Source organism: Dipodomys ordii, unplaced genomic scaffold (assembly GCF_000151885.1).
Source record: "Dipodomys ordii isolate 6190 unplaced genomic scaffold, Dord_2.0 Scaffold5, whole genome shotgun sequence".
Lineage (NCBI taxonomy): Eukaryota > Metazoa > Chordata > Mammalia > Rodentia > Heteromyidae > Dipodomys > Dipodomys ordii.
In genome coordinates, this window is record NW_012267221.1 from 4,950,669 (window position 1) to 4,972,214 (window position 21,546).

Here is a 21,546-nt window from a genome sequence, read left to right on the forward strand (position 1 = left end):
ATTTTACTAGTCCCTGTCAGGGAAATCTGCTAGACTTCTCAGACTAAAGATGCAGTGGCTGGCTAATGAAGCAAGTTACAAATTTCCCTAAAGGAACTAAAATGACATGGTGATAATCAAGCTTTGGATGACAATTGTGGACTTGAAATAAAGGGACAAATTCAGACACATTTGTAAACTACTACTGACTTTTATAATCTGAAATTTTTTTCTCCACATCAGAAATGCTATGTATGAAATATGAAATGTTTAGAAAATGTTAAGTATCAAGTAATTTCACCTGTGTAGACTGCTTGGTTAAAATGCCATGTTACCTGACCCGTTATACAAAACAAGGAAGTATTTATCCTGCTCAGATAATAACAGGGCAAGGCTGCCCTCCAGTATGTTTGGCTGGTGGAGATGCTGGGCCTGGGGACAAGTGCTAAAGTTGATTACAGTACTGCTTGTATGTATTGTAAGTATACATTTGTCTTTTTCTTGGCTCCAGCATTTCAGAAGTAACAAGTTTGTATCAAGTCTCTTAACAGCTAAAATACCTCAGGAATAATAGGACATAGGTACCTTCCTTCTAGTAATTATTAGGAATACATATTAATAAACTCATTTTCTCCAATAAATCTTCTACACATCTATTTCCATTTGGGTTCTGCTACCCAGAATACCAAACTGATATAAATATCCTTACCAGATCATCCTAAACATTGGAAATGATAGCATAGTTCTTGGCTTTGGGGAGCTGGATAATAAAAGTTTGTCCTCCTTCAGCTGTGATATGTCATAGGGTCAGGAGCTGGGTGACACATTCTTTTAAAGTCATACAGGGCTTAAATTAAATATTCCACTGTGTAAGTGGACTCTTTGGGGTCAATATGATGATAAACTTCTTAACACAGAAGGATCCAAGCTATGGGAATTATCTGCAGGATAGCTAACCAGGTGTGTGGGGGAGGGAGGGTAAGTGAAATTGAGAGGAGAAAAATGGCCATATATATTTAGATCTAATTTAATTAGCTATCAGAGATCAAGAAATCCCTTAAGCTTTCTGTTTTCATTTGCTTCAATTATCAAATGTGAATTATGTAGTCTATTTTATTAGGTAACTGTGAAGATTAAAGATCATCTCTGTAAAGCAACTACAACATCGTCTGTAAGTATCTAATGAGAGGATGAATTATTACTCCTCTTGCCTGAACAACTTTTCATTCATGAAGCATTCAACACATGTTTATTATATGGGCCCACAATAACCAAAAAGTAAAGTACAACAGTGCATGGAAGAGGCCCTGGTTCTCACAGAATCCAACTGGTCAGGCATGGCATGGTGCAGAGAATGCCTGGTAATGACAACAGAAACAAACTCTTAGTACATCTTGTAGGCATTGTTCTAAATTCTTCCACGTATATTCACTCCTTGAATCCTTACACCAGCCCCACGAAGGCAGGAATTTGCCCAAGATAGCATAATTAGTGTGTATTGAAACCTAACTCTATAGCCTCAGAATCTGTGCTTTTATTAGATAGGTTGTATTGCCTCTCTGAAATGTTTGGATTTTATGCTTCCAAAGAGCATCAATGATCCTTACACAAATATCTATTTAAAAAATGGTGAATCAACTTGAGTAAAACAAAAAACAAAAAAAACGAAACAATTATTTCCTTCAGCAAAACAGAAGCATGGAAACAGTAAGTCAACTAAACAAGTGGATTCTGGCTAGCCACTAGTAACCCTATGCCCTGTGTCACCTCCCCTGGCCCCTACCCAGCAGCACTAGGAGAAAAGTTGTTTGAGAACAGTTTTTCATTACTCACTCTAACCCATTCACTGATATAACCACAGGGCTTCTCTAGTAATCTTCTGTGTTGCCAGACCCTTCTGGCAGAAAAGTTAAAGGGAAGCCAATCTGGCATATTTTATTTTGTTCTTTTCTTAAAACTGTTCATATAGCCGGGCGCTGGTGGCTCACACCTGTAATCCTAGCTACTCAGGAGGCTGAGATCTGAGAATCGCGGTTCAAAGCCAGCCCGGGCAGGAGAGACTGTGAGACTCGTATCTCCAATAAACCACCAGAAAACCCGGAAGTGGCGCTGTGGCTCAAGTGGTAGAGCGCTAGCCTTGAGCTGAAGAGCTGAGGGACAGTGCCCAGGCCCAGAGTTCAGGCCCCACGACTGGACCAAAAAAAAAAAAAAAAAGATGGGAGGAGGCTGAGTACCTCATTTCCTTTCATGCCAGCTGTGACTCAGGTATGACAGGTATCATGAACCTCATAGAGAAGCTTAGGTGAAGCAGTTTCACACAGTTAGCAACAGACTAGGCAAACCCATGGAGGATTCCTCTTAGCAGATGACTAATTAGCTAATTGATGACAGAGAGAGACAGAGACAGAGGGAGGGACAGAAGGAGGGGAAAAGAGAGGAAGAAAGGAAGAGAAAGAGAAGGAAGGAGGAAGAGGGAGAAGGAGGAGAGGAGGAGAGGAGGAGAGGGGGAGAGAGGAAGGGGGAGAGAGGAAGGGAGATGAAGGAAGCGAGAGAGACAGAGCAGGCTCTGGCTGCTGCAGGATTCTGCTCCTTTCCCATCCCTGGATAGCATTCTCTACAGTTATCCACACTTTACTGTGCAGAACAAGGAGCAAATTAGAAAGGACATTCATAAACATATGCATCCCAGCCAGAAAGCACAGCTTGGAGAAGAGTCATATTTGAGCATCTTACCTAAGCTGGATCTGGTGTTCGAACGTTCAATTATTGCTCTCTTGCTGGGATTATTTAGGACAGACCTCTTAGCAAGAGAAATGTCAGCTGTCACTCTTGTTATTGATATCCTATGAATATAAACACAGAACAGAACAAGCTAGTTAAAATGTTACTGGGCTCTCCAAATGATTTATAACCATAGTACTTAATAAACCACTTATTATACTGTGAGACCACAGTATAATAAGCATTGGCCACAAGTATTTTAAACAAGCTTTGGCTAGTATTAAAATTCCAGTGGAGCAAATGAAGGAAGGGTTTTGGCTATTTAACTGAAAACCTATTCCAATAAAAATGTTCTTCCTGCTTTACGGCTTGTCTAGCAAAATTCCCTTCATAATATCTACCACACTGGAAGGGAATCAAAACATGAATAAACCATGCTCTTTCTAGGAAGCAGCAATACAGTTTCCTCATAATTCACAGCTGATTTGCTCTTGAAAAAGACCTTCAGGAACTACAAAGGCTCTGTCCCAGCATTTCAATGCTGCTGACTAATGGGGTAACTCTCTTTATTTTGATCATCAAAGACAATCAACCAATTAGTGGCTAAGTTTCATTCCTTATGCTTAAATGTTAATTCATGATAGATGGAGTAGTTATCCTCAGTTCCAAAAGGAGACTTCATTTTGGATCTGGGAAGACAAAAGAGTATGCAAAATATGGTCCTCTTTCTGCAGCTACATAATTCTTCAGCATACTTGTATATAATTTTCCATATGGCCACATATGGTGAGCAATCCTAAAACACTACAGGTGAGAGCAAATGAGAACCATGCCAGAATTTTAGTAAGCATAAAAGAAAAGAATAGGTAGTAAATAGAGAACTATTTGATATGACTTATGCAATAAGACCACCTGGAATTTACAGTTTTAAAACCATTTTAAATTGGGATTGCTACCATTTATCTCCCCGTTGAATTCAAAGCTCGCTTTTCTTTCTGGACCAGTTACCGCTATCACAATCCCTTTCCCAGTTCTCATCTTCACAGCATGGCAGAATTTTCCAAATGGGGACAAGGAAAGTAGCACTGCTTCTTGTTAATATGAGAATACCCTTCTTTTCATATCCAAACTCCTTGGGGGGGGGTTAGAGCAGCGAGGAGGGGAGATTAACCTCAAATCTCCATATATAAGCCAAATCCTCAACTGCAAATAAACCATCTTGGCCTTGCTCTGTGGATTTAAATCACAATGAAGTTGGATGAGTGCTATTTTGGGGTCTCTTTTCTCAGCTAATTCAGTTTAGAACCATGGATCTCATAGGGAGCTAGTTTTCTTGCTAAATAGGGTTTGTGTTCTTTTTATTGTGTTTCTGGATTTATTGTTCGTTTTAAGAGTAAGCTACCAGATAAAAAACATCCTGAATATGCAGAACAACCCAAATATGAGATTATAGACATGTTGCTTGGCTTATAGACAAAATCCAACATGTTTTTTTTTAAGTTTCAAATGGAGTCCCACTACATAGTCCAGAATGGCCTTGAACTTGAGATCCTCTAGCCTCAGCTTCCAAGTGTAACGATTACAAGTATATACTACCATTTCCAGATATCAACTGTTTAGAATAATAGTTTCTGCATCAAGGAAAGTCAAATTTTCTAGCTCTATATAAATCAATCAATGAATGTTGCTTCTAAAAATGTGAAAGGGTTGTGGGTTTTCTTATTTCTGAGTTACAAAAGCACTTTTACAAAGCCATTTTCAAACACAACTAAAGTTTTTAAAAATAAAGCAAAAATGCTTCATATATTAAAAGTAGAGAAAAGAGAGGGCATGTAATCTTAGCTACTCAGGAGGCTGAGATCTGAGGAGGACAGTTCAAAGCCATCCTGAGCAGGAAAGTCTGTGATACTCTTATCTTCAATTAACCAATAAAAAGATGGAAGTAGAGCTGTGGCTCAAGTGGTAGAGCACTAGCCTTGAGCACAACAGTTCAAAGACACTACCCACGCCCTGAGTTCAAGGACTGGCACAAAAAAAAAAAAGGAGAAAGGATATAGAACATAAATGCCTCTCTTTCTTATTTTATTTGCTAATATACATGTATGAAGCAGAGCTTTGCCCTAGAAACCTTTCTCTAGGAGAAAATGGAAGTTTCTCTTGCAAAGATGCTTACTATCATTAAAATCAGTTACCAACCCCCAAACTCTTCTTTTATAAGGAGGCTCCTGCCAAGACAATTACATTATCAAATGTTTTTGTAAAAATACATTTTTAACTTCTTTTTTTGGCTATACTTATCTCCTCTGGTAGACACCATACATCTCTCAAAAGTTTGACATGAATCTTTAAAAAGTTCTCTCAGAAAACTATCTGTGGCAGAGTGTTAATAGTTAATGGCCAGAAGTTGAACAACTAAAAGGAATCTAGTTCTCCAACAGACTTGGTGTAGTGGTGAATATCATTGAAAGCTAGCAAAAAAAAAATTCCTGATTGCAGTAAATCTGAAATCCAACTGCTGCTTATGTCTACTTTGGAATCTCTCTTTTTTTTTTTTTTAAATCAGTACTGAGGTTTGAACTCAGGGCTGAGAGCTTACAAGGGAGAGGCTAAGCCATACTTCAAGACCTGTTTGGGGCTGGTTATTTTTAATATATAGTCTCACTTCCCGCCTGGGATCACACCTAGAACATGATCCACCTATTGCAAGCTTCCCAGCATTTCTGGAATGACAGGAATGTGTCATCACATCCAACTCCTCTCTATTATTTTGGAGTCTCATGGAGTTTCTGCCTTGATCTGAAGTCCTCCCATTCTTACCCTTACAATAACTAGGATTAGAGAATGAGCCACCCTCACCCAGCTGGAATTCATCTTAATTGCTGTCATCCATGGCTGTGATAAGTTTTCTGTGCTTTTTTCAATGAAAAGATACTACTTTGGGTCATGACACATGCATTCAAAAATAGTTACTTCCATGTTGGTAATACAACAGAAAATGCTCTTCTACTCCTTGTTTGCTACATTTAATAAGAAGCCCATTCACTTTAATATTTTAAAAAATTCCAAGCATTAATAGGGAAGTGTTTTTAAAAACGTAACAGTAAACTGTCACTAGGATAGGGATGAAAGGCACAGGAGGATTGTGGATTTCCCTGGCTCTTAGCATGATCAGGGACATCTCACACCACCTTTTGGGCCTCCATGTCCTAATCAATAAAATGATGAGAGTAGATGTGTCATAACTATCTCATGAGTTAACACTAGGAACAAACATATAAAGAGCTTTCTTAAATAACTAATTATTCTTGTCTACATTGAAAGATACATCAACTTGAAGGAGTTTTTCTTTTATCCTAGCCTTAAAAGTGAGCAGCTTACTATAAACTATAGATGAGTAAATTATATCAGTTATGATATAATTAAAATCTACTAATTTAAACATTCAAGTTTGACATAAAAGTCTATGACTAAGGCGGCATTTGAATAGACAATATAGTAAAGGGAGATGATAGGATTACAAAACATTTGCAATTGCAAATGGCTTTGCTTGGCCTGGCTTCTTTGTGACACCATCAATGGATCCCATTTCCTGTAATAATAAACAGTGTACTCTCTCAGAGTATCTCCCCAACTTGCATCCTTAGCTTCTCTTTCAATTTTTTTCTCAACATCCCTCCTTTCTTTATTGTTTTTGTCATGTTCCCCAACTGCTGTCTTTAAGTTTAGAATCTTATTTCTTTAGGCTTCATGGTATTCATTAAAGATTTTAAGTCATGATCACATGAGTTACAAAGTGTCTGATAAATGCCAGAGAACTGATCTGATCTAGCTGTCAAAATGTCTAAAGTAATGACTTATGGGGGATTTGAAGTGATTGACATTGGTCGCCAAACACTAATTGCTTTGAGTGCTTGCTGGTCAAGCTAAGAATATTAGCTGAACAAGCTGGATCCTCCCATCTGGGTGGTATGCTATGAAGAGAGTTGTTCCTCTCCATAGGACACTCACTGTCCTCAACCGGGCTGACTGCCAGTATAACACACTGCTGGGCCCACTTCAGCTACAGTCCGCAGGCTGTCACCCTCACTAAGGTGGATATTCATGCATAGAGCACCCTGAAGGAGCTACTTCACAGGTAGGCTCCACAATAGGTGTTACAGCAATAAAACTGAATAATTAAATAGATTTAGATGGACTCAAACATTTTGAAGGTGTCATAGAAGGTTACTTACATTTATGATTTGGGAAAAGCCAAACATTTGAACTTTCCTTCACTGAATTAATTCCTAAACAAGATCTGAAAATTTGTGTCAAATTAGAAAGCCTGCTGGTTAATGGATTTCTTCTTTGTTCTCCCTGAAAAAAATAGTAAGACTTCCAACTATTTTGTCTAACTGACTGCATCTGCAGCCAATGAAGAACTGAATAGGTTCTTCCATTACACATAGTGTTTATGCTCTATTACTGAATGAAAGCCTTCTGTGTAATTGTTCTCTTTGATGGTTTCAATTAAAGAATGTGTGTTGTTTTCTCTCCTTTCATTAATTGGCGCAACACAAGGCAGCAGACTGTCTTATCTCAAAACATAAGGCCAACTGCCCATGCAGTAGACACAAGTCAGTAGTAAGCTTCAAGACAATCTCTTCATCTTTCTCCAGATCTCCACATACACATTCACCAACAAATTCATTGTTTACTCTGCTGCCTGCCCTCTCATTATTTAAAAGCATTCTCCTACCCTTACACTTAATATCTATTTGTCTCCAGTTCTGCTTGTGTTTCAGATCTCTTCAGGTCTGTCTCGATCTCCAGCTTACTATATTTGCTGCCCTCTAGTTTCCCTGGCAGTTCATGTTATTAGACACCATGACTATTGACATAAAATTTTAATTCTCTTTCTAGTAAAACTAACTTCAAAAACATGTGTACAGTGACTGGTCCAGGTGATCCTACTTAATTCAAAAGAACTTTTGGCTACTACAGTGAAATGAGTTGCCTCTTTCTGTATCTCACAATTGAAGAAATGTTCATTCTTGATGCCAGTAATTAAGTCACTCACTTTCCCTTTGTTAAATTACCTGAACTCCTTTCTTCTTTTCCATCAGTCCTATCTTCCAAACTTAAAAAAAAAAAAACCAGTTTATAGGTCTGCTATGTATAGTCCAAAACAATCTAACACACATGTTGGCTCTGATGTTCAAATCAATGGCTGACCTGAGGCCACAGCATGAAGCATCTTTCAGAACAGCCTTTGATAAAGACATGTCAGGTTTAAACCAATGACTGACTACAATTGAAGGGATTGCACATATGAAACCCTAAACAGAAGACTGGGCCTGTGTATGTTAGCTGCTTTTAATCTTTAGAAAGATAAATGAGGGTCTGGGTTATATCCCAGATCAGAAAGAGCAGAACAAGATCACTGTTATTAAAGTCAGGGTTTGGTTGTTCCTTGTAATGAACCTATAGGAAGTGAATTCTCAGTAGCCACAAGTTTTCAAACAAAATTATCTGATTGTGGTTGATAGTAATGGGAAATTAGGATTAAAGAATTTTATGTTTCCTTTATGATATTTTTCTAGCATCCAGCATTTAAAAAAAAACAAAAACCAAAAACGAACTAGTTCTCCACTAGTCTTCTTTCATTAAAAAAAAAAAGCAGAGAATAGAGAGCCAAGTCCTTCTTGTAAGTCCCTTTGTGCCTACTAGATGACTACTGACGATGGTTATTAGTTCAATATAATATATTTCTCTTCCTCCTAGTTATTTAGCTAAATTATACTTTCCAAATACATGGAAAGATGTGCACTATTTCCAGGCCTTGCTTGCACCTTTGCTCAATTGGTTGAGTGGAAAGATCACCCCAGGCCAACAGCTCCAAATGGTAGGAGCAGCAAACTTCAATCCAGTTTTCCCTCCCTCTACTTTATCATCCTTCCCAAAGAGGTACACTTGTCTCAGATTGCTAAGTGAGCAATAATAGGCCTCCATTGTACATTTGGAGTCTGCTAACTAAAGCAACCATGGCCTATACAAGAACACTTAGAAATTCATTCTATGCCATAGAGTTTTTGGTTGAACCAAAAATTCTATTATGAAAATTAAATTGTCAGCTTATTCTTTTTGTATATAGTTCTTAAAACTAATGAATATATTTCATTTTCCTCAAATTAAACTAATAAATATTTTGTCACAATCACTCAGAATTATTTTCCTTTATATATAATTTGTACTTAAAGCATTATTGGGTTTCTTTTAAAATACTGTATGTATCAAAATCAATTGGAAACTATTATATTAAGTGAAGTAAGCCAGGCCCAAAGAAACATAGATCTCATGGTTTCCCTTATTTGCAATAACTAGTATATGTCTGAGACAAGCAGAAAAGGTCAGATAAGATGATGTTAGGTGAAATGAACCCCAAGATAAGGACACAAGTGGTTTTTTTCTTTCTTGCTATTGTTTCTAACGTATTTATAAGGTAATTTTTTTTGTTGCTTTGTATGTCCCTCCCCCATGGTATAACCTCTGTTTTTGATGTTGTAGTTGATGTTGGTATAATTTGAGGAGGGGAAGGGAGAAAACAAATTGTTTAAATATGGATACAGGTGGACCCATTGCAACAACAAGATGTACAAGACGCTATGTTGAAAAACGAACTTTACAACTTTGGTGGGGGAAGGGGGAATGTAGTCATGGAGATGGGAGGGCAGGGATGGTAGGGGAAAAAAAAGGAGGAGGCAACAATGCTTGATAAATGTACTCATTACCTTGCTCATGTAATTGTAACCCCGCTGTACGGTATTTTCACAATAAAAAACTTATTTAAAAAAAGAAAATATTTAAAGGTTTTGTTCTTAATCTAACCGAAGCAAATACAATGGAAACATTTACTAGCATTTCTTAATGTACACCATTTAAGTTTCCTTTACTTCCGAGAATATTAGGTGTTTTTTTCTGTGGTGTTTATTATATGAAGAGCTGTGGAAGAACTAGAACTCAGTATTGTGGCAACATTGCCTTTTAAAAAAATCATTTCTCTGTAAAGCACAGAAACAGTTCCCACAAAATTTATATGCTAATATTACGTGATGGCTGGGTCACAATGATGATGAATCATAGCAAAACAGACCCATAAAATAGGTGATTTTTAAAAAACCAGAATAAAACCTTCAAATATGTACTACTTTCTGAAAAACAGTCACTTGAAAAGCTTAGAATATATTTTAAAAAATCCTGATCTATTCTTTTAAGTCAATTTTGTACTTGACACGTATACTGAGGTATTCACACACATATGCATGCTTGCACACCCATGCACGATTCAAAAATATTACCCAGCAAGGCCCTTGAGCCATCATATTGATCAGAACTACACATTTTAATTAGTCTTTTTGAAAATCAATTTGGTATGAATCCACTAATAAATGAGAAAACAGAGACAAATACATACATTTCAATCAAACACATATTGTTTTCCTTTTCAAGGCCCCTTTTCCCTTGGGGATTCATCACATTTTTTCAGAGCTCTTTCATGTATACTTCCTTCCCAAGCACACTGAGTCAACTTTTAAATAAAGAACTTCTGAAATCACCAGAAACATAGATGTACAAATCAATGTATCATACTTGTTCAGTTAAAAGAAAATAATACAAAAAAATCTATGTCTCACCTCCCATCAAACCTGTGTTTCAGGAAATCAAAGAGGGCTTTCTGCATCATATCTGTTACCTTCGCAGAAGTGAGAAAAAAAGAATGAGGCACATACACAGGGAGGAAGAGAGAAGAGAGAGAAAGGGGAAAAGAAGAGGGAGAGAAAGAGAGAGAGTCAAAAGTATGTAAGTTAGAAGAGAAGGGCACTATGTGTTAGCAGAGACCTCATCAAAACCAGTGGTCTCCTAGGGGGTAGTCTCCATGCAAGGCATTTTTCATGTGTAACCAAGTATAGTTGTTCATTTCTCCCTCTTGGCTCTTCTTCAGGGTACTAAGGAATGAACTGACAATGTTCATAAGACCCAACGCAAACACATTTCCCTCTTCCTTTATTAGGGGGCAGATCTGCCACCAGGGGACAATAGGCTGGCTTTGCTAACAGCTGCTGGCAATCCTTGGCATGCCTGGCTTGTGCTTACCTCTAGTAAAGAACAGTGAGAGACCAATGCCAGTTTGGGGCTTGGCCTTCCTGCTAGTCTGTACATGTTAGTTGAAATTCCTCCCATCCAGGGCCAAATTCTGGTAGATTATTTGCCTGCTCTAGCATCTGACATTTCTAACTGAAAGGAAGCCAGAGATACAGGATTCTTAGACCTCCCTCAAACGACTCATTAATTCATTCAACAAGCATGTAGTGAGAGTCCTAGTGTGTTCTAGAACAGAGGGAATAGAGGCCTAGAGGTTGCCTATTGTCAGATTTAAATGACAATTCTTATCTATTTTTATCCAGGCCAATACAAAACAGCGGAAATGTGAAAGCCATGAGTCAAAATCTCTATTCTTTCTTGTTGCATAGCATCATTTAATTTATATCCATAGTTCACTCATGTTTTAAGTGTATTTTTGTATATGTACTTTCAAACAAGCCAAAAACGATTTGGTGGACCAAGTCACTATTTTAAGCACCTGTGAAATTGGTTGGTTCTTTGAGAGTTTCAGCATAAAAGATGAGATATATGCCTGAGAAGAAAAAGAGAGGGCTAAGGACCACAGGAACCCCACCTTGTACCCCCCACTTTCACATACTGAAAGCTGGTGTTCCTGAGTTCCTATCTACAAACAGACCCTAAGGAGCAGGAGCCCAAAGGACGACCTCCCGGATTCTCAGTCAATAACTAAAGAGAAACAGATGATGTTTGTACCTCATAACCTTTCAGTGACGGCCCCACTAGCACCACCGGACGCATCGATGGCACAACATCGTAAGGAGGAATGTGTTCCGTCTGAAAAAGATGATTTGACATGCATGACAAGGTGAGGTGGAGCACACCTCCTTGGCAGCCACAATAATTCTCCATAATTCTCAGGTTGAATGAAAAATGATTACCAAAGGTCCCCACCACGAGGCTCATCCCGTACTTTATAGCCACTGGGTGGTCACTGAAATGGAGTGTTGCAGGCATGTATGCAAAGGAACCTTAACAGTAAATTTAAAAAGGAAACACAACTTACCACTTTTTGCTTCTGTTTTGCTAAAAGACAACAATGAGAGCCATATCAAAATATGTAATCGCTGTAAATGATAACATATGAGTTTACAAGATGGAAGAAGGAACCCGTTTGTCCTTACAATTATCTTCCTAACTTCCCTGTCACCCACTGCTGTTGTTTCATCTGGACTTGTACTTTTGAAGTCAAAGGAAATGTAACTTCCTCCTTGTACAAATGACTTTGCTTCTTGACTTTGTGTTAAGCAGGGTGGCTCACAGGTGCTCACAACAGCACTGGAAGTTTTAGCTATTAACCCTGGGGTATTCCCAGGCTGAGCACAGCACACAGTGTGGCACAGGGCAAGGTGGACAATCAAGTTTCATAGAAAAGTAACCGAATAACAATTTTTTATGAACAGAATTTGTCTACTAACAGAATAGCAAAAATAACTATTGCAAAAAAAAAGACTATTGCCTCAATTACTAGTTGTTTTTTTATTTGTATTTGTAACTTTGGTGACTCGGGAGAGAACTTTGTAGGTCTCATTTTCTAGAATGAAATGAAAATTATATACATCTGTATTTTTTCTACTAAGTTGCTTTAAACTTCAAATCAGCTGATTGCCTGTTCTTCCCATTTATTTTCTTTTGTTCCCTATTTGTAATAATAAAAAGCCACAATGTCCAGCAAATGGAAATGAGGCAAAACACACCCAATATCTGATGAAAGTGACTTTGTTGCCATCCAAGCATTTCTTATGTGGGGGAAACCTAGATGTATAGTTTAGCCCAGAGCCTTGAGACCAGAAAGGGTTCTCAGGAACAAGGACCAGATCTTTTTCACTGTTCCAGAACCAACCCAGTTTTGACATCCAGAACAGAGCTTGGAACCTGCTAGTCCAAGTTAATAATATATTAGTAATGCTAGATACTCTAATACTGTCTCATTTCTAGGCCAGAATGAAATTCATCTTTAGAACTTGGAGCATGTGATCTGTCCAAAGACAGAACCAAATCCTTGAGTCACAGCATCCCTTTGTTGCCATTGATCCCTGGGTTCAGATGTCTGTTGTCTAAACAGACATTCAAGATCTTTGGGCCTTACCTCTTTATCTCTTCTAACCCTCCTAATGTCCATAACCCCAGCTGTCCCAATACCTGCTCATGTGGAGAATAAACATTGTCTTGAGCATCTACAACTTTAAAAACAATTCGATTGGCTCTCACTATCCTAAAGTCTCTTGTGTTCTTGGATAGAATAATTGACTTGTTGGAAATTGGTTTACACAATGGATATTATTGGCTGTAAGGGTAAATTAAGATTTTCAAAATTATCATGACCCAATTTTCTTATTCATTAGTGCTCTTTAAGTCAAGTCGAATTGCCATAAAAATGAACAATGAAATATTGAAAGAAGCTTTCAATCAAGCTTTTGTTTCCAAATTAATAAAAATACTTGCAAGGATGTTACAGTATTAAGAAGGAATATTTTCCATTAAAAGAAGTTGAATTAAAGCTCTCACCTGTTGATGTAGGAGTTGCTCGAAATGTCCCTGATACCATTTCTCCAAGACTTGAAGAAGAATTTCCACTCGATTTCCTAGGATATACAAAGGAACTTAAAACTTACTTCCCAGATTCTTTGGAATTATAAATTGAGAATCCAAAGCTTTCTTTGGCCTTCACGTACTAAATAATTCAAAATGTATCAAATCTTATCAGAGAGAAGAACTTGAAGAATCTGTTTGAATGTTTTCTTTGACCTCATTTCTTAGAGCAAGTGGAGACCTAACAGAGACCAAGGAATGCTTTGCAAAAACATTGCTTCCAGTTATTCAGTGCAGGAATCAGTCAAAAGAATTCTTGTTAGGAATGTCCTTGTAGACTGCCTGCTTACCTAACAACACTAATGTACCAGGCTCAAGTCAAACAGCTCAAAACATGCAAGAAGATCTACTGGAACCATTCTAATTAAAAACGTGTATGGGTCAGAGTTAAGAATAATGGGCAATTAGGCTGGATGCCAGTGGCTCACACCTGTAATTCTAGATACTTAGGAGGTTGAGATGTGAGGATCATGGTTCAAAGCCAGCTTGGGGCCAACTTGGGCAAGAAAGTCCATGAGACTCTTATCTCCAATTAACCACTAAAAAAGCCAGAAGTGGCAATAAGGAGTTAATCACAGATAATATTGTTTGTGACCTGAAATGAAAGTTTATTAACATTGATCTCCTCATGTGTGCCTTGCAAGGCTCCCTGAGCCCTACGGAAGCCCTAGGGAACTTACCTTCCTATATCTCACCTGTCTCTCCCATTAAGTGCTAAAGAAAATGATACAGACCCATCCTGGCACTGCCACTTATTATCTATGGGGCCTTGGCACATTCCCATGTCTCTCTAGGTATAACACAGAAGCTACCTGTAGCTCACAGGGGTGCCATAATGATATAGGAAGATCCTGTCAGAGAGCATTGGGCTTTACTATGGTTTCTGCCCCCAAAGTTAGCTTCAGTTAAATTTAAATATATATATATATATATATATATATATATATACACACATATATACATACATACACACAAGAGTATTATGGAATATTAGTAGTAACAATAAAAATTTGAAACAATGACCATAATTCATTATCTCATTTGTAGTATTTAACAAATAGTGGTTCCATGTTCTTGCTCTAGAAGCTAGGACAACAGAAGAAGCAAAATCCTTTCCCTTAGTGAGTGACAGTCTAGAGAGAGGTATCAGTGCTAAACAAGAGAAATATATTTCTTTTTTTTAATGTTTTTATTGTGAAAATACTGTACAGAGGGGTTACAATTACATGGGCAAGATAATGAGTACATTTCTTATCAAGCATTGTAGCCTCCACCTTTGTTCCCCCTCCCATCCCTTCCCACCCTCCCCCCACCCCCCCAATCCTCTCTGCTCCCCCCCCACCCCCACACCCCCGCACCAAAGTTGTAAAAGTTCATTTTTGACATACGACTTGTACATCTCATTGTTGCAATGGGTCCACCTGTATCCCTATTTAAACGATTTGTTTTTCCCCTTCCCCTCCACAAATTATACCAAAAAAGAAAAAATCTTATAAATGTGTTAGGAACAATTGCAAGAAAGAAAAAAAAATTTGAGTACATATCTTAGGGTTCATTTCCCTAACATCACCTTATCTGACCATTTCTGCTTGACTCAGACATATACTAGCTATTGCAAATAAGGGAAACCATGGGACCTATGTTTCTTGGGCCCGGCCTAACTCAACTAAAATAATTTTTTCCAAGTCTTTCCATTTCCTAACAAATGGGGCAATGTCATTCTTTCTGATGGAGGCATAGAATTCCATTGTGTATATATACCACATTTTCTTGATCCATTCATCTACCGAGGGGCATCTGGGTTGCAAAACAACATTGAGATACCACCTCACTCCAGTTAGAATGGCTATAATCAAGAACTCTAATAACAACAAATGCTGGAGGGGATGTGGACAGAAGGGAACCTTACTGCATTGTTGGTGGGAGTGTAAACTTGTTCAACCACTTTGGAAAGTACTATGGAGGTTCCTCAAAAGACTCCACATAGAGAAATATATTTCTGAGGGCAATAAATACAACAGAGAAATCTACATCTGAGAAGGGACAGAATATAAAGGGAATGGAGTGGGAATACTTATAAATTCACAGGGAGCCAGAAAAGGATCATGGGAAAGGTGATAATTAACAAAAATCGGAATCCAATGAAGAAGTGAGCCAGAGAAAATATGAAGAGAAGGGTTCTAGTAGGAGGAATGCAAAAGTTCTGAGGTAGAATCATGGGTTCCCAGTGTATTTAAGGAAGAGCAGGGAAGACAAAAATCTAGAACAGAGGGAGCAAGAAGATTAATAATTCATAATAGTTTAGACGTGCTATATACTAAAGCAAACTAATAATTAAAAGTGGGGCTAACTATACTTCTATGATTTCCTGCTACTCTTGAAAACCTTCCTATTTGGACAAAAGCAAAAGGAACTCTAAGGAATACATGTTTTTGAAATAGAAAAAGATCTAACAGAAAGGAGGTTAAATGTCAAGAGAAAGACCTGATTTCTGTCAGGAATAATGCTACACACTTGTAATCACAGCACTGGGGCAGCTGAGGTAAAAGAAACAGTTCAAGACCAGCCTAGCAAGGTGGCTTACTTGTTTATTTTTTTTTTTTAATTGAAAAGTGCTGGGCACCGGTGGCTCATGCCTATAATCCTAGCTACTCAGGAGGCTGAGATTTCAGGATCATGGTTCAAAGCCAGCCTGGACAGAGACTCCAATTAACCACCAGAAAACTGGAAGTGGTGCTGTGGCTCAAAGTGGTAGAGTGCTAGCTTTGAGCAAAAAGAGCTCAGGAACAGCACCCAGGCTCTGAGTTCAAGCCCGATGGCTGACAAAAAGAAAAGGGAAAAAGAAAAAAGAAAAAAAGAACTACATGCATATATTTAAAGATTTTCAAAAAGGATAGCACATATCAAACCACTGCTTCAGATGAGGCTGCAACATAGTATCTGTACATTAAGTATGACTTGAATTTCTTCCCAATATCTTCTCTAGGGCTGCAGCTGTATTCCTACGACCTTTCACTACCACCATGCTGAGGTCTTTGTGATTGTTTCATTAGCTCTCTAGAGGCTGACCCATCAGTGTGACAAGGTCTTTACCCCAGGACCAGGATCAATGGATGGCATAAGAAGCCTGAGAGGAGAAAGTTCTAGTATATAATCAAGAGCCTTTGAAGTAAAGAAAGAAAAGCAACCATGCTGGGCCATATGTCCCCACTTGCAGTTCTGAGACACCAGAGGGAAGTTGGATTTTGAGGAAGGTTTGCTAAACCCACAGGAAACTCCCCCTGTAATAGTCATATGGATTTGGGGTAGTGGAGTTTAGTACGCCAAGAGTATAGTAAAATTCAATCTCTGTGGCAATCTCAGAGACAGCGCAGATACAGAAAGCTATCTTTTGCTTTAAAAGCAGACATTTTAACCTAATAAGCAAATTGTAAAAGAAAAATATGTATATATCATCCCATTTTCCTCCAAAAAGAAAGAGTATAAAGGAAGGAAGAAAAAGAAGGAAGGAGGAAGGGATAGTAAGAAGGGTAAAGGAAAGAGGAAGGAGGAAAGGGAGGGAGGCAGGCAGGCTAGTCACGTAGAAAGGATGGCCTCACCCTCCGTGGAAACGTCCTCTCTTTTGCTCTTGCTGAATCCGTATGTTCTCCAGTCTCAGTGGACTTGGGATGAAGCCGATCTCACAACCCTCTTTCACCAGCCTTCCTATCCACCAATCATTGTTATATTTCTAGAATGCAGAAAGAAAACTGCTATCATTAGTAATTCACAGCTGGGCATTAGTGGCTCACACCTATAATCCTGCCACTCAGGAGGTTGAGATTTGAGAATCACAACTGGAAGCCAGCCTGAGCAGGAAAGTCCTAGAGACTCTTTCCACCACAAAAGTTGAAAGTGGAGCTGTGGCTCAAGTGGCAGTGCACTAGCCTTGAGCAGAAAAGCTCAGAGACAGCACCCAGGCCCTAAATTCAAACCCTAGGATCAGTGTATGTGCGCACATGCACACATGTGTACACATACACACACACACACACACATACTAATTCACAGATCTTCACATTCTAATAATTAATTTCAAGGCTCCAGAAGAATGGAACACTGTTTACATAATGTGCCATATCTTTTTGAATGAATTATATTACTTTTATTGTAATAATATACATATTGTATATGTAAAGAAAATATATGGATACATATATACGTACTATATGTATAGTATCATATATATCATATTGAATGTGTTATGTATAAATACCACTTTTATTATAGTATAAAAGTTTATTCTTTTAGGCTCATAGACTCAAGTGGGGTTGTACAGACTCTTTTCCTATTGTGGCCCACATAGATTTTACATATGATCTCTATGGCAGCTACTCGAACCTGTTGTCCTAATGAGAGAGTGAGTAACCTCAGACAAGGACAAATAAGAAAGCATAGTTGGGTTTCAATAAAAACTTATCTTTACAATAAGACAGTAGGCCAGCTCCTATTAAAGTTGAGTCTTAGACATCAGATCTTTCTGGTCCTTATTAAGAAAGCCTTAGATATTCTTAACAAATAGATTTTTATCAATGTAAATGAATTCTGAAAGACAAGATAGAAATATCTGAGATAAAATACATTCCATAATCTGTTACTAAAAAAAAAAACAACTTTCAGGTAAAAATTCTATGACATTATCAGTAGTCTACTCTTTTGTAAATATAGGTTTACTACATTAAAGCCCATCTTACCACTTGGAGAAAAATAAGCTCAGTCTTACAACGTTTAGGCATATGTTTGTATGTAAAATTATAGAAATAATATCCAAATGCTCTGATCTCATCAAGAGCTCCAAGATTTCCATTTACAGTTCCATGACAAATAAACATGAGATGCACATCTACACACAGGTTTCAACTGACATGGGGAGAGACCGTCAGAAGAGCCTTATTCGATGGGTGAGCAAAGCTGCAATTGTACTTATTGATTTGCTGAATCCTAGAGAGGAAAGCAATTTAATCCAGGTCACCTGCCTTAAGGGAAGGTTCCTGCTATGACATTTCTAGAAAACAGGTATTAATCCTACTGTTTAAACCCCTCAAGAGATGATTACAAAAGCTTTCTTTATTGTCATTATCAATGTTGGGCAGGACACCTCTCTCTGATTATTATTTATCTGTGAATTTTCAAAATGTAACAAATATATGTAGGACTTGTAGCTTAACTCAAAGGAAAATAGAATTTCATCTGATTCTGGTACCTTGTGATGGAAGAATAGAGGGTTTCATAGAATCATTGCGGCCTGAAATTCTGAGTAACTTTCAGTAATTCTGAGTTACAGCCTCATACCCAAAAGAAAATGATATAGGAAAATTTGGTCTTTATTATGTGTGCGCTCCTGCATGAGGCCTGGCTGGTATGAAGCAGGAGCCTGCACTGGAAGGACTAGGAAAAAGACCTCATAAAATCTTGCACAGTCTTACACCTTAGTTTTCCCCATGTTGCTGTCTCTCATTTCAGGATAACACGCCTGAAATAACAGGTCTGTTTATTTTTTAATTAAGAAAAAGCAAACAGACTCTTTTAGAATCTTCAGTCAGTGCCTAGGTCCAGAATTTAAATTTTCCTGTGGTGGGGACAAAACAGACCATGAGTCATCATTTCCTAGGGTTTAAGTTATTTCCTGAAATGAAATTAGCCCACTGGAATACTAATTTGTTAAACAGTACCCAAGTGACCTTCAAAGGGCTTCCTAAAATGGTTAATGCAACTTCCCAAAATGGTTTGTTGAACTTGGTTCTAGGAAAGGGTTAAAGTACAACCAGAGTATGACTCAATGTGAGTGAAAATTCTTTGAGCTACTTAGGAGGAAGTTGCCAAGTAAATTTAAGAGTTTAAATCAGTCATCATTTGGCTTATGGGTGTCTTTATTATGGAGCAAGTACTTAGAATAGTACACAAGAGATGGTCTTCTAGGTGACAGATGAGAGGCAAGGCTGAAATTTAGGATTAAAGGTTCATTTATAGTATTGATATCTGAGAGCTTGTGCCAGCTTTCTGGGAAGGTCACCTTAGAGTGTTGGTTCAATCTTTTCCATTTTGATTACAATATTCTCTTTCTAAGATTTTTTTAAAATCTGATCTTCCAACAGCTGAAAACAAGTGTCTCTGATCTACCTAAGATGACCTGCTCAATACCAGACATCAGGCTGCTGGATGGAAGAGAAAGTCTCTGATCAAAGAAGCATATAGATCCAAAAGCAACCAACAAGACAAGTTAAAATATCGATAGAGAAGCCTAAAAGGCTCCAAACTCAAAGTAATGACAAGAAGATAAAAATGTTAATGTTAGCAAAATTATGATTAATAGACTTTGCCAGAGAACCACACAGACATCCAGTTACATAGAACAAAGAAAGGTTTATTGCCAGAAGAGGGGGACTGGCAAGACTCCTTCTCACAAGGAATGAGCAGCACCAGCTATTATCTGGGGTGACTTATATAACCTAGGGGGTTTAGGAGGAGCTAGGAGGCAGAGACCCTGGTTTGGACACAAGCCAGGGGCTTCATCATGGCGGACTAGGATTTATGGCTGCTATCCAAATAGTAGATAAGGGTCCTGCAATTGTCCAGACCTGAAGGTCACTCTAAGGGGCTCTTGTTGCCTTATATGGTGGGAGCTTCCCCAGAGAAGTGGCATCCCAAGGTAAAGAGGGCTGGAAGTTGATTATTTACTGCCTTTTCTACATGGGCCTGGTTTTGCTAGGAAGGGAGCAATGTAAGCTATAGAGAAGGGAGGCTATGGAGAAGGGAGGAAGTGGACTAAGGGAAGGGAAGGGACTCATTTCGCTAACAGTTAATTATACTGGTTTGAACAGTATTATTGTATCTATGCATTGAAATATCACCCTACAAGCCACAACTGTGTACAACTATTATTAGACAAACAAAAAGAATTTTAAGAGTGTAAGGAGTTGACAATGTTAACTAGTCTGATTTGTTACGTGTTGTATACATTTATCAAATGATCATACTGTAACACATAAGTATTTCCTATTAAGAGTATAATTTATAAAAAAAGAATACTGATAGATTATTGGAACATTTGGGAGAGTATGCATACAACATGGAAGGACTTCTCTGACCCTTTTCGGGGGTGCTGGTATGGAAGCTTGAACTCAGAGCACTTAGGACCTCACAATCTTACTCTGTTCTGGTGCTGCCCACCCTGAAACACTTGAGCCATGACTCTAGTCAAGTTTTATTTTTGTGCTGGTCCTAGGGCTTGAACTCAGGGCATCCCCACCCCTCAAGGCTAGGGCTCTGCCACTGGAGCTACAGCTCTACTTCCAGCTCATCAGGTGGTTAACTGGAGATAAGCGTCTCACAGACTTTCCTGTCTTATCTCAAACCATGATCCTCAGATCTCATCCTCCTGAGTAGTTAAGATTATAGGCATAAGCCACTGGTGTCTGGCATTTTTGCTTACTTTTTAACGTATGTCTCCTTAGAAACAATGAGTATTAACAACTTATGAATATGGCTTGGTCATTTTTGGGAAATGGTAACAGAATGAACTACTCAGGTACTGGGGGCATATGTTCAGGTCAAAGGTCTTTGTCTTTTAGGCAGATCTGGATATCCTCAACTCACCTATTCCTTTGTCCATCTCTCTTTTCTCATCCACCTCTCCTCTCCCCCAGATGTTAATATCAACCTGTGGGCCAGATATGGTGCTGTACTCTTGTAATTCCAGTACTTAGGAGGAGAACATTGCTCTTTTCCTCAAGTCTCTAGATGATGGAGGTAAGCATGTTCATATCATATAAAAGTTCACATAGCCCCCTAGGATGCTCCAAAGGAAGTTCATCACTATACCGACCCTTTCAACAAATCTGCTTCCTTCTCTGCTCTTTCTGTTTGGATAGCTGACACTAAAGGTTGAAATTCCTTTCTGTCCTTCTAAGCACATTAGAAAAACTGTCTTCTGACCTCTCCCCTCACTTTTCCCACTATCCCCACCCATGTAAAATCTCCAATATTTTATACTTGCCCTTTACTCTCTTTCTCCAAGTTGCTTCTCTCTCCATCTCTGTCTGGCCTCAGTGCTGG

General features: G+C 38.4%; 1 protein-coding gene across 1 annotated transcript in view; it reads right to left on the reverse strand.

Annotated features, from left to right (window-relative positions):
- Cacnb4 (calcium channel, voltage-dependent, beta 4 subunit) overlaps positions 1-21,546 on the reverse strand; it is a 272,822-nt gene that overhangs the window by 12,327 nt on the left and 238,949 nt on the right. The window contains exons 5-10 of the mRNA XM_013027230.1: positions 17,052-17,182; positions 13,369-13,445; positions 11,867-11,886; positions 11,557-11,637; positions 10,374-10,432; positions 2,713-2,822 (exon numbers count right to left, since the gene is read on the reverse strand). Of these exons, the coding sequence (XP_012882684.1) occupies positions 2,713-2,822; positions 10,374-10,432; positions 11,557-11,637; positions 11,867-11,886; positions 13,369-13,445; positions 17,052-17,182 (478 nt within the window). The remainder of the gene's footprint in view (positions 1-2,712; positions 2,823-10,373; positions 10,433-11,556; positions 11,638-11,866; positions 11,887-13,368; positions 13,446-17,051; positions 17,183-21,546) is intronic.